Consider the following 12,498-nt stretch of genomic DNA (forward strand, 5'->3'; position numbering starts at 1 on the left):
GTTGAATTGGGAACACCTAACATTTCTGCTTTTTCCCTCATGGATTTCTTCCTTTTTTGAGCCTAATTATAGTCTGTTTCTTTTCCATTGAAAGCTCCTTTCACCAATTGTGGGTTCACAGCAACAGTTTCCAAATGGAAATGCCACACCTGGAATCAGCTCCAGCTCTTTTACCTGCTTTATTGATGATGGGTTAAAGATGGAATAGCCCATGCATCGTATTAAAAAGCTTTTGAAATATTTGTCCAAGAGTCCCCTTATACCTTGCAGGACCAGGCAGTCATTGTGTGACAGTCAAGGCATCCCGTGCTAGAGGCAGCAAAAGAACCCGAAAACATCTTTGAACCTCCACCATATTTGACTGTAGGTACGGTGTTCTTTTCATTGTAGGCCTCATTCCATTTTCGGTATACAGTAGAATTAAGTGCTTTACCAAAAAGCTCTATCTTGGTCTTATCTGTCCACAAGACACTTTCCTAGAAGGGTTTTGACTTACTCACACATATTTTAGCAAACTGCAGTCTAGTTTTTTTTAGGTCTCCCAGTCAGCAATGGGATCCTCCTCTGTCTCCAGTCAGTGTTTCAGTCCATTCAAATGTTGATGGATTGTTCGTGCTGACACTGATGCACCCTGAGCCTGCAGGACAGATTGAATTTCTTTGGAACTTGATTGGGGCTTATCCACCATCCAGACTATCCTGCGCTGCAAGCTTTCATCAATTTTTCTCTGCTGTTCACATCCAGGGAGATTAGCTACCGTGCCATGGGTTGTAAATTTCTTGATTATTTTGTGCACCGAGGACAAAGGAATATTAAGCACTCTGGAGATGGACCTGTAACCTTGAGATTGTTGATATTTTTCAATAATTCTGGTTCCCAAGTCCTCAGACAGTTCTCTTCTCCTTCTGTTTTGCATGCTTAATGTGATGAAAACACGCATGTGCTAGCGCACACACACTGCAAAGATGAGTCAACTTCTCCCCTTTTTATCTTGCTTGAGGTGGGATTTTTATATTGCCCACACCTGTTATTTGCCACAAGTGAGTTTGAACGAGCATTACATGCTTGAAACAAAGTTGTTTACCCACAATTTTAGAAAGCTGCAAACAATTTGGTCAGGCCCTTTTTGGGGTTTTTGTGTGAATTTACGACCAATTTGCCTTTTCTTCCCTGTTTTTTGTTTTTCCAATACACACAACGGAAATAAATGTGTATAACAAAAAATGTATGATGGCAATAATTTTCTGAGCAAAGTATTTCGTTTTCTGGAACAATTTCAAGGGTGCCAACACTTTCGGCCATGACTGTATGCAGTGCCTTGAAAAAGTAGTTTTACCTTCATAATTTTCACAATTTTTTCAAGTTACACACACAAACTTAACTATATTTTTGGGGGATTTTAAGTAATATACCAACCATTAAGTAGTAAGTTTTTGTGAAGTATAAAGGTGGTTTTCTACATGGTTCTACATGATTTTCTAAATATTTGAAAAATATAAATCTAAAAATTGTGACGTGCATTTGTATTAATTCCCGAGTCAATACTTTGCAGGACCACCTTTTGCTGCAATTACTGCTGCAAGTCATTTAGGGCATGTCTCTACCAATCTTGCACATCTAGAGGCTAAAATATTTGCACATTCTTTCCAAAATAGCTCTAGCTCAGTGAGATTAGACGGAGAGTGTCTTTGAACAGCAATTTTCAAGTGTTGTCACAGATTCTCATCGTGATTTAGGTCTGGACTTTTGGCTATTGAAACATATACATGTGCATGGATCTAAACCAGGGGTGTCAAACTTGGCTGGGTGTATGGGCCGCACATAGGAAAAAAAATAATTGGGGGGGGGGGCCGCATTCTTTGCAGGACAAAGTGACATTTTTATTGGTACCATATTTTTTTTTTTTACACACCTTTGGATCACATATTTTGAACATTTTTCACTTGTTTATTACAACAAATGTGCACATTCTTTGTTTATATATATATATATATATATATATATATATATATATATATATATATATAAAAAAAATTCATGGTAAAAAAAAAAAGTCATGCCTTATTTTTTTTTTTTTTTTTTTTTACATTTTATCCCTTTCTTGTAACTAATAGTGTTACAATTATCACTATATAGAAATTTTGGCCAACATCTTTTAGTAATGTTCCCCATCTTGTTGTAATGTGCCCATCCTTGTCCCCTTGTAGTATTGTGCCCATCCTACAGTAATGTGCTCATCCTTGTACCCATCCTATAGTAATGTCCCCAGCCTTGTCCCCATCTTATCGTAATGTTCCCCATCTTTGTCCCCTTGTAGAAATCTCCTTATCCTGTAGTACTGTCCCCATCATATAGTTGTCCCATTCTATAGTAATGTGCCCATCCTACAGTAATGTCCCTATCCTATAGTAATGTGCCAACCTTGTCCCCATCCTATAGTAATGTCCCCAGCCTTGTCCCCATCTTATCATAATGTGCCCATCCTGTAGTAATGTGTCCATCCTTGTCCCCATCTTATAGTAATGTCCCCAGCCTTATCCCTATCCTATAGTAATGTTTCTCATCCTTGTCCCCTTGTAGTAATGTCCCTATCCTGTAGTACTGTGCCCATCCTAGTCCCCATCCTATAGTTCTGTCCCCAGCCTTGTCCCCATTCTATAGTATTATGCCCATCCTTTAGTAATGTCCCCAGCCTTGTTCCTATCCTATAGTCATGTGCCCACCTTGTCCCCATCCTATAGTCATGTGCCCACCTTGTCCCTATTCTATAGTAATGTGCCAACCTTGTCCCCATCCTATAGTCATGTGTCCACCTTGTCCCCATCCTATAGTCATGAACCCACCTTGTCCCCATCCTATAGTAATGTGACCACCTTGTCCCTATTCTATAGTAATGTCCCCATCCTGTAGTAATGGGTCGGGGAGGTGGGGGGGGGGGCAGTGGCGGCGGCTGAAAGGGGGCAGGGGCGCTATAACTTACCGATCGCTCTCCTCAGCTTCCACAGACGCCGGAGTGAAGCTGAGGGGGCAGTCTCCGGCCCCAGATCCACAGTGATTGGAAAGATCGGTCACAAGGTCGGTCTCTCCAATTAGAGCTGGGGGCGGGTGAAACAAAGGTCACCCAGCTCCAGCCAACGATCAGTGCTATAGCTGCACTGATCATGGCTGGATTTCAATGTTTCAACCATTTTCAATGGTTGAAACATTACAGTGGAACGCCGCTCAGCCAATCACAGCCTCCGTAGGTCCAGGGAGGAGACACCACCCCTCCTGAGGTCCCTCCTCCCCGAATCTAAGGTATTTGCAATGCAAAGCGATCGCAGCCAACGGGGCTCCGGGGCCACGATTTCACCATGACGTACTGTGTACGTCATGGGTCCTTAAGTACCAGTAAGTCATAGGTCGCTAAGGGGTTAATGTGGCGTTCTTCACATACACAATAAAAAAAAAAGCAAAAAAAAAAAAAAAACACCATTCTTCTCACCTGTCCCGCGTTCCCTCGGCTGCCTTATCTCTGCTTCTTGCTGTCTGCAGGCCTGTGCCCCCGGTGACTATCGCGGTGGGTGCAGGGGCCGCAGCCACTGTCAGTGATTTATGTCAGATGATTGTTTTGCCGGCGCTGCGCGCGCAGAGCCCTTGACTGTGAGAGCGCACGCCGGCAAAACATTCATCTAACAAAGTGCAGACAGTGGCTGCGGTCCCTGCACCGGCCGCGATAGTTAAAGGGAACCTGTCATCAGAAATTTAGCTTGAAACCTAAAAGATTCCCCCTCTGCAGCTCCTGGGCTGCATTCTAGCAATGTTCCTGTTGTTTATGTGCCCCCTTTCTGACCAAAATAAAGACTTTATAAAGCGGTACCTTTTTGTATTCAGATCTTGATAATGGTACACGGGGGCGGGCTCTCTGGTGGCCGTTAGTCTGCCTCCTATCGCTTTAGGCCGTCCCCCATCGCTCCATTCCATACTTCAGGGCGCCGCCAACTGCGCCCGAGGTGCCGCGCACGCGAGGACCACTGGTCACGTGTGTCGCAGGCACGAGACTATGGGCGGCGCTGTGATTGCATCGCAAGTGCCCGCCCATCATCTCGTGCCCGCCCTTTCCCCTCTGCCTCCAGCGTTCTGCGCAGAACGTTCCAACGTCGGGTCATCTGGCCAGTGCTTGCGCAGAACGCTGGAGGCAGAGGGGAGAGCGTGGCCACGAGATGATGGGCGGGCACTTGCGATGCAATCACAGCGCAGCCCATAACCTCGTGCCTGCGCACATGTCACCAGCGGTCCTCGCGTGCGCGGAACCTTGGGCGCAGTGGGCGGCATCCTGAAGTATGGAATGGAGCGATGAGGGACGGCCTAAAGCGACAGGAGGCAGACTAACGGCCACCAGAGAGCCCGCCCCCGTGTACCATTATCAAGATCTGAATACAAAAAAGTACCACTTTATAAAGTCTTTATTTTGGTCAGAAAGGGGGCACAAGAACAATAGGAACATTGCTAGAATGCAGCCCAGGAGCTGCAGAGGGGGGATCTTTTAGGTTTCAAGCTAAATTTCTGATGACAGGTTCCCTTTAACAGGGGCATGGGACTGGGGGCCGCACGAAGCAGCCTGAGGGGCCGCATGCGGCCCGCGGGCCGCGTCTTTGAGACCTCTGATCTAAACCATCTATTGTAGCTCTGGCACTATGTTTAGGGCCGTTGTCCTGCTGGAAGGTGAACCTGCGTGCCCCAGTCTCAAGTCTTTTGCAGCCTCTAACAGGTTTTCCTCTAGATTTGCTTTTATTTAGCTCCATTCATCTTCTCATCAACTCTGACACCTGCTTTCCTGTCCCTGCCAAAGGAAAGCTTCCCCACAGCATGACGCTGTCACCACCAAGTTTGATGTTGAGGATGGTGTTTTCAGGGTGATGAGCAGTGTTAAGGGTGCTTTACACGCTGTGACATCGCTAGCGATCTCGTTAGCGATGTAACACGCCAGATCGCACATACGATTTGCCGAGATCGCACATGTGACCGGCGCTACAAAAAAATAACCTATGTGCGATCTCGGCAAATCTTATCTACGATCTGCCGTGTCCCATCGTTAACGAGATCGCTAGCAATGTTGCAGCGTGTAAAGCAGCCTTTAGTTTTCTGCCACACATAGTATTTTGCATTTAGTCCTACAAATTCTACTTTGGTCTCATCTGAACAGAGCATCTTTTTCCAAATATTAACGGTGTCCCCTACATGGCTTTTTGCAAAATGCAAACAAGACTTTGTATGCCTTGCTTTTGAAAAATGGATTTCTTCTTGCCATAAAGAACAGATTTTTAGAGTGTATGACTAATAATTGTCATGTTGAGAGATTCTCCCTCCTGAACTGTGAATTTCTGCAGTCTCTCCAGAGTGACCATGGGCCTCTCGGCTGCTTCAATTAGTACTCCCCTTGCTTGCGATGTCAGTTTAGGTGGACGGCCATGTCTTGGTAGTTTTGCAGTGGTGCCATACTCCGTCCATTTTTGAAATACGGATTGAACAGTGTTCCGTGAGATGTTGATAGCTTGGATTGTTTGTTTGTTGTTTTTTTAATATCCTAACCCTGTTTTACTCTGCTCCACAACTTTATCCCTGACCTATCTGGTGTGTTACTTGGTTTTCATGATGTCGTTTGATCCTTCATGTTCCCTAACAAACCTCTGAGACCTTCACAGAACAGCTGTAGTTATAGTGACAATAAATTACACACAAGTGGACACAATTTTGTAATTAGGTGACTGCTGGAGGCAATTGGTTACTCAGGATTTTATTTAGCGGTATCAGACTATAGGGGGCTGAAATGCACGTCACTATATTCAGATTTATATTTTTAAAATATTTAGAAAACCATGTATTGTTTCTTTTAAACTTCACAAACACTTGCTACTTAGTGTTGATAGATCACATAAAATCCCAGTACATTTAAGTTTGGGGGTGTAATGTGAAAAAATGTGGAAACATTCATAAGGATGAATAATTTTTAAGGCACTGTAATTTTATTTGTATTAATTTTTGTATTTCTGTCCAGTCCTAATCCAGTGTCATAACTTCAGTAATTGTATTGCAAATATACTGCGAGATGTACACTGTTTTGGATGTAGAAGGTATATTGTGAATGTTTTTATATTATTATTAGAAGCTAAAAGCAAAAGCTAATTACCTTAAAATGTTAGTCGTATTCACAGACCACAACGTTTGAAACTTTTGACCATCCAGCAATTCTGAAACTTCAGATTTCACAATCAATATGTTGTTGTAGTATCTCCCAGGCACATTTAATATATAGAGAATTTTACCAGAGCTAAGATAAAAACAACAATAAAATAGTGTATAAGTACCAGGTAAAAATCACACGATTGGCATTCGATACATGGTTTTGTTCATATCACAGATAGTGGGCATTGGATACTCCTCCGAGCCATGTATCACATGGTGGCATTAGATACACAGCTATGCTATGTCAGTGTATCCTCCTGTAGAGGCTGTACAGCGGCATAGCAGAGCTGAGTCAGTGCGCAGAGCGTGATGATTACACTGCTGTGCTCTGAACTGCAGGCAGACAGTGGAGGAGAGTGGTTACCATCTGGTAATGCACTATTGATCCCAGCGCAAGGCTGCTGATCACTGGCGCAGCAGGTTCCCCATCCCGCACCTCTGATCCCCACACCTTCTTCTGTCACACTAGCGTTCCAGCTCCTTCTGTCACCATACACACTGAACACTGAGACTTGACAGAGGAAAGTAATGTTCGCTTGGCATCAATTTTCTTCCACAGCTGTGACCTGGGCAGCCCAGGAACCATACCCAAATCACAGCTGGGGCAGCACGACGCTGGAGATGCGGTCAGACACTGACCACAGTCTATGCACAGGGGCTGCAGTATTTGAGGTGTGTAACTGTCATGCTCAGACACTTAATCACTAGCAAATTCAAATGGAAGCCCCCAGTGGCTATTGGAAGCACACCTTGAGAAAGTCTGGATAGACGCCATTATGCTGTGGTCTGTACTTGCAGACTTGTCTGTTTATTAAATGCACTGACCTCCATTGACAGAGGACCCCTGTCTGAACAGCATTTACCTTTCCAGAATTGCCCCTCGGTGAGGGATTGTCTGGAGCCTCACAATTGTCAGACTGCACTGCTTAAGCTGCTTTCACACATCCGGTTTTTGCAGTGCGGCACAATTCGGCGCTTTGCAGAAAAACCGCAACCGTTTTTTTTTTGCCGCCGGTTGCGTTTTTTCTGCATAGACTTGCATTAGTGCCGTATTGTGCCGCATGGCCTTGCGTTGCGTCTGGTTTTTGCCGGATGCGGCATATTTAGCCCATGCGTCGGCCGGATGGAACGTTGCCTGGCACGTTTTTTTGTCCAGCGAAAAAACCGCATTGTGCCGGATCCGGCGCAATTTACAATGCAAGGCTAAAGACGCCGGATGCGGTGTCCTGTGGCAAAAACCGCATCCGGCCGCTGCATGCGTTTTTTTGCACTGACCATGCTCAGTATCAAGCCGCATCCGTCAAAAAACGGACGGGACGCATGGAAAAACTTATGCAACAGATCCGTTTTTTTCGCCGCATCCGTTGCATAGGTTTTTGAGCCGGATTGAGCCGCACTGCAAAAACCGGATGTGTGAAAGCAGCCTTAGCCGCTCCATGAATCCACTTTAAAGGGAACCTGTCATCAGAAATTTGGCTTTCAACCTAAATGTTTCCCCCTCTGCAGCTCCTGGGCTGCATTCTAGTAAGGTTTCTGTACTTTTTGTGCCCCCTTTTAAACCAAAATAAATACTTCATAAACTTATACCATTTGGTATGAAAATCTTGTAAATTATCCATGGGGGCGGGCTGTCTGGTGGCGGTTGCTGTCCCTTACGCTGTCCCCCCCACGCTCCAAATCATCCCTCAGGACGCCGCCCACTGCGCCCGAGGTCCCGTGCACGCCAGGACACCTGGTGACGTGGTCGCAGGCACGAGAGTATGGGCGGCGCTCTGATTTTATCGCAAGTGCCCGCCCATACTCTCGTGGCCGCGCTCTCCCCTCTGTACGTCGTTCAGATCCTCTCCGCTTCTCCTGTGGTGGCCTGCTCCGCTCCTCCCATCTATTTCCTGCTGCAGGGTACGATGGGAAGGAGGTGACGTCTGGTCATTTGGCCGGCGCAGAACGCTGGAGGCAGAGGGGAATGGGCAGGCACGAGAGTATGGGCGGGCACTTGCGATGCAATCACAGCGCCGCCCATACTCTCGTACCTGCGACCACGTCACCAGGTGTCCCGGCATGCACGGGACCTCGGGCGCAGTGGGCGGTGTCCTGAGGGATGATTTGGAGCGTGGGGGGACGGCGTAAGGGACAGTAACGGACACCAGACAGCCCGCCCCCATGGAGAATTTACAAGATTTTCATACCAAAAGGTATAACTTTATAAAGTATTTATTTTGGTTCAAAAAGGGGGCACAAAAAGTATAGAAACCTTACTAGAATGCAGCCCAGGAGCTGCAGAGGGGGAAACATTTAGGTTGAAAGCCAAATTTCTGATGACAGGCTCCCTTTAAGGAATTCTACAACTACAAGTCTGTCTCCTAGACAGATAGCTACACCGCTCAGCCGCTCCATGAATCCACACTATGGAATTCTACAACTACAAGTCTGTCTCCTTGGACAGATAGCTACACCGCTCAGCCGCTCCATGAATCCACACTATGGAATTCTACAACTACAAGTCTGTCTCCTAGACAGATAGCTACACCGCTCAGCCGCTCCATGAATACACACTATGGAATTCTACAACTACAAGTCTGTCTCCTAGACAGATAGCTACACCGCTCAGCTGCTCCATGAATACACACTATGGAATTCTACAACTACAAGTCTGTCTCCTGGGCAGATAGCTACACCGCTCAGCCGCTCCATGAATACACACTATGGAATTCTACAACTACAAGTCTGTCTCCTAGACAGATAGCTACACCGCTCAGCCGCTCCATGAATACACACTATGGAATTCTACAACTACAAGTCTGTCTCCTGGGCAGATAGCTACACCACTCAGCTGCTCCATGAATACACACTAAGGAATTCTACAACTACAAGTCTGTCTCCTTGGACAGATAGCTACACCACTCAGCCGCTCCATGAATACACACTATGGAATTCTACAACTACAAGTCTGTCTCCTAGACAGATAGCTTCACCGCTCAGCCGCTCCATGAATACACACTATGGAATTCTACAACTACAAGTCTGTCTCCTAGACAGATAGCTACACCACTCAGCCGCTCCATGAATACACACTAAGGAATTCTACAACTACAAGTCTGTCTCCTGGGCAGATAGCTACACCACTCAGCTGCTCCATGAATACACACTAAGGAATTCTACAACTACAAGTCTGTCTCCTTGGACAGATAGCTACACCGCTCAGCCGCTCCATGAATACACACTATGGAATTCTACAACTACAAGTCTGTCTCCTAGACAGATAGCTACACCGCTCAGCCGCTCCATGAATACACACTATGGAATTCTACAACTACAAGTCTGTCTCCTAGACAGATAGCTACACCGCTCAGCTGCTCCATGAATACACACTAAGGAATTCTACAACTACAAGTCTGTCTCCTAGACAGATAGCTACACCACTCAGCCGCTCCATGAATACACACTAAGGAATTCTACAACTACAAGTCTGTCTCCTAGACAGATAGCTACACCGCTCAGCTGCTCCATGAATACACACTAAGGAATTCTACAACTACAAGTCTGTCTCCTTGGACAGATAGCTACACCGCTCAGCCGCTTCATGAATCCACACTATGGAATTCTACAACTACAAGTATGTCTCCTAGACAGATAGCTACATGGCTCAGCTGCTCCATGAATACACAGTATGGAATTCTACAACTACAAGTCTGTCTCCTAGACAGATAGCTACACCGCTCAGCCGCTCCATGAATCCACACTATGGAATTCTACAACTACAAGTCTGTCTCCTAGACAGATAGCTACACCACTCAGCCGCTCCATGAATACACACTATGGAATTCTACAACTACAAGTCTGTCTCCTAGACAGATAGCTACACCGCTCAGCCGCTCCATGAATCCACACTATGGAATTCTACAACTACAAGTCTGTCTCCTAGACAGATAGCTACACCGCTCAGCCGCTCCATGAATCCACACTATGGAATTCTACAACTACAAGTCTGTCTCCTAGACAGATAGCTACACCGCTCAGCCGCTCCATGAATCCACACTATGGAATTCTACAACTACAAGTCTGTCTCCTAGACAGATAGCTACACCGCTCAGCCGCTCCATGAATCCACACTATGGAATTCTACAACTACAAGTCTGTCTCCTAGACAGATAGCTACACCGCTCAGCCGCTCCATGAATACACACTATGGAATTCTACAACTACAAGTCTGTCTCCTAGACAGATAGCTACACCACTCAGCCGCTCCATGAATACACACTAAGGAATTCTACAACTACAAGTCTGTCTCCTAGACAGATAGCTACACCGCTCAGCCGCTCCATGAATACACACTATGGAATTCTACAACTACAAGTCTGTCTCCTAGACAGATAGCTTCACAGCTCAGCCGCTCCATGAATACACACTATGGAATTCTACAACTACAAGTCTGTCTCCTAGACAGATAGCTACACCGCTCAGCCGCTCCATGAATACACACTATGGAATTCTACAACTACAAGTCTGTCTCCTAGACAGATAGCTACATGGCTCAGCTGCTCCATGAATACACAGTATGGAATTCTACAATTACAAGTCTGTCTCCTAGACAGATAGCTACACCGCTCAGCCGCTCCATGAATACACACTATGGAATTCTACAACTACAAGTCTGTCTCCTAGACAGATAGCTACACCACTCAGCCGCTCCATGAATACACACTAAGGAATTCTACAACTACAAGTCTGTCTCCTAGACAGATAGCTACACCACTCAGCCGCTCCATGAATACACACTATGGAATTCTACAACTACAAGTCTGTCTCCTAGACAGATAGCTACATGGCTCATCCGCTCCATGAATACACACTATGGAATTCTACAACTACAAGTCTGTCTCCTAGACAGATAGCTACACCGCTCAGCTGCTCCATGAATACACACTATGGAATTCTACAACTACAAGTCTGTCTCCTAGACAGATAGCTTCACCGCTCAGCCGCTCCATGAATACACACTATGGAATTCTACAACTACAAGTCTGTCTCCTAGACAGATAGCTACATGGCTCAGCTGCTCCATGAATACACACTATGGAATTCTACAACTACAAGTCTGTCTCCTAGACAGATAGCTTCACCGCTCAGCCGCTCCATGAATACACACTATGGAATTCTACAACTACAAGTCTGTCTCCTAGACAGATAGCTACATGGCTCAGCCGCTCCATGAATACACACTAAGGAATTCTACAACTACAAGTCTGTCTCCTAGACAGATAGCTACACCGCTCAGCCGCTCCATGAATACACACTATGGAATTCTACAACTACAAGTCTGTCTCCTAGACAGATAGCTACACCGCTCAGCTGCTCCATGAATACACACTATGGAATTCTACAACTACAAGTCTGTCTCCTAGACAGATAGCTACACCGCTCAGCCGCTCCATGAACACACACTATGGAATTCTACAACTACAAGTCTGTCTCCTAGACAGATAGCTACACCGCTCAGCTGCTCCATGAATACACACTATGGAATTCTACAACTACAAGTCTGTCTCCTAGACAGATAGCTACACCGCTCAGCCGCTCCATGAATACACACTATGGAATTCTACAACTACAAGTCTGTCTCCTAGACAGATAGCTACATGGCTCAGCTGCTCCATGAATACACAGTATGGAATTCTACAATTACAAGTCTGTCTCCTAGACAGATAGCTACACCGCTCAGCCGCTCCATGAATACACACTATGGAATTCTACAACTACAAGTCTGTCTCCTAGACAGATAGCTACACCGCTCAGCCGCTCCATGAATACACACTATGGAATTCTACAACTACAAGTCTGTCTCCTAGACAGATAGCTACATGGCTCAGCTGCTCCATGAATACACACTAAGGAATTCTACAACTACAAGTCTGTCTCCTTGGACAGATAGCTACACCGCTCAGCCGCTCCATGAATACACACTAAGGAATTCTACAACTACAAGTCTGTCTCCTAGACAGATAGCTACATGGCTCAGCTGCTCCATAAATACAAACTATGGAATTCTACAACTACAAGTCTGTCTCCTAGACAGATAGCTACATGGCTCAGCTGCTCCATAAATACACACTATGGAATTCTACAACTACAAGTCTGTCTCCTAGACAGATAGCTACACCGCTCAGCCGCTCCATGAATACACACTAAGGAATTCTACAACTACAAGTCTGTCTCCTAGACAGATAGCTACATGGCTCAGCTGCTCCATAAATACACACTATGGAATTCTACAAC

The 12,498-nt window shown here is 45.6% G+C and overlaps 1 protein-coding gene across 1 annotated transcript in view; it reads right to left on the reverse strand.

Annotated features, from left to right (window-relative positions):
* The window catches only part of FAM234A (family with sequence similarity 234 member A), a 77,243-nt gene that overhangs the window by 18,707 nt on the left and 46,038 nt on the right, over nt 1-12,498 (reverse strand). Inside the window, exon 8 of the mRNA XM_075317869.1 lies at nt 6,170-6,310. Within this exon, the coding sequence (XP_075173984.1) occupies nt 6,170-6,310 (141 nt within the window). The remainder of the gene's footprint in view (nt 1-6,169; nt 6,311-12,498) is intronic.

The sequence above is a fragment of the Anomaloglossus baeobatrachus genome, chromosome 7 (genome assembly GCF_048569485.1).
Source record: "Anomaloglossus baeobatrachus isolate aAnoBae1 chromosome 7, aAnoBae1.hap1, whole genome shotgun sequence".
NCBI lineage: Eukaryota > Metazoa > Chordata > Amphibia > Anura > Aromobatidae > Anomaloglossus > Anomaloglossus baeobatrachus.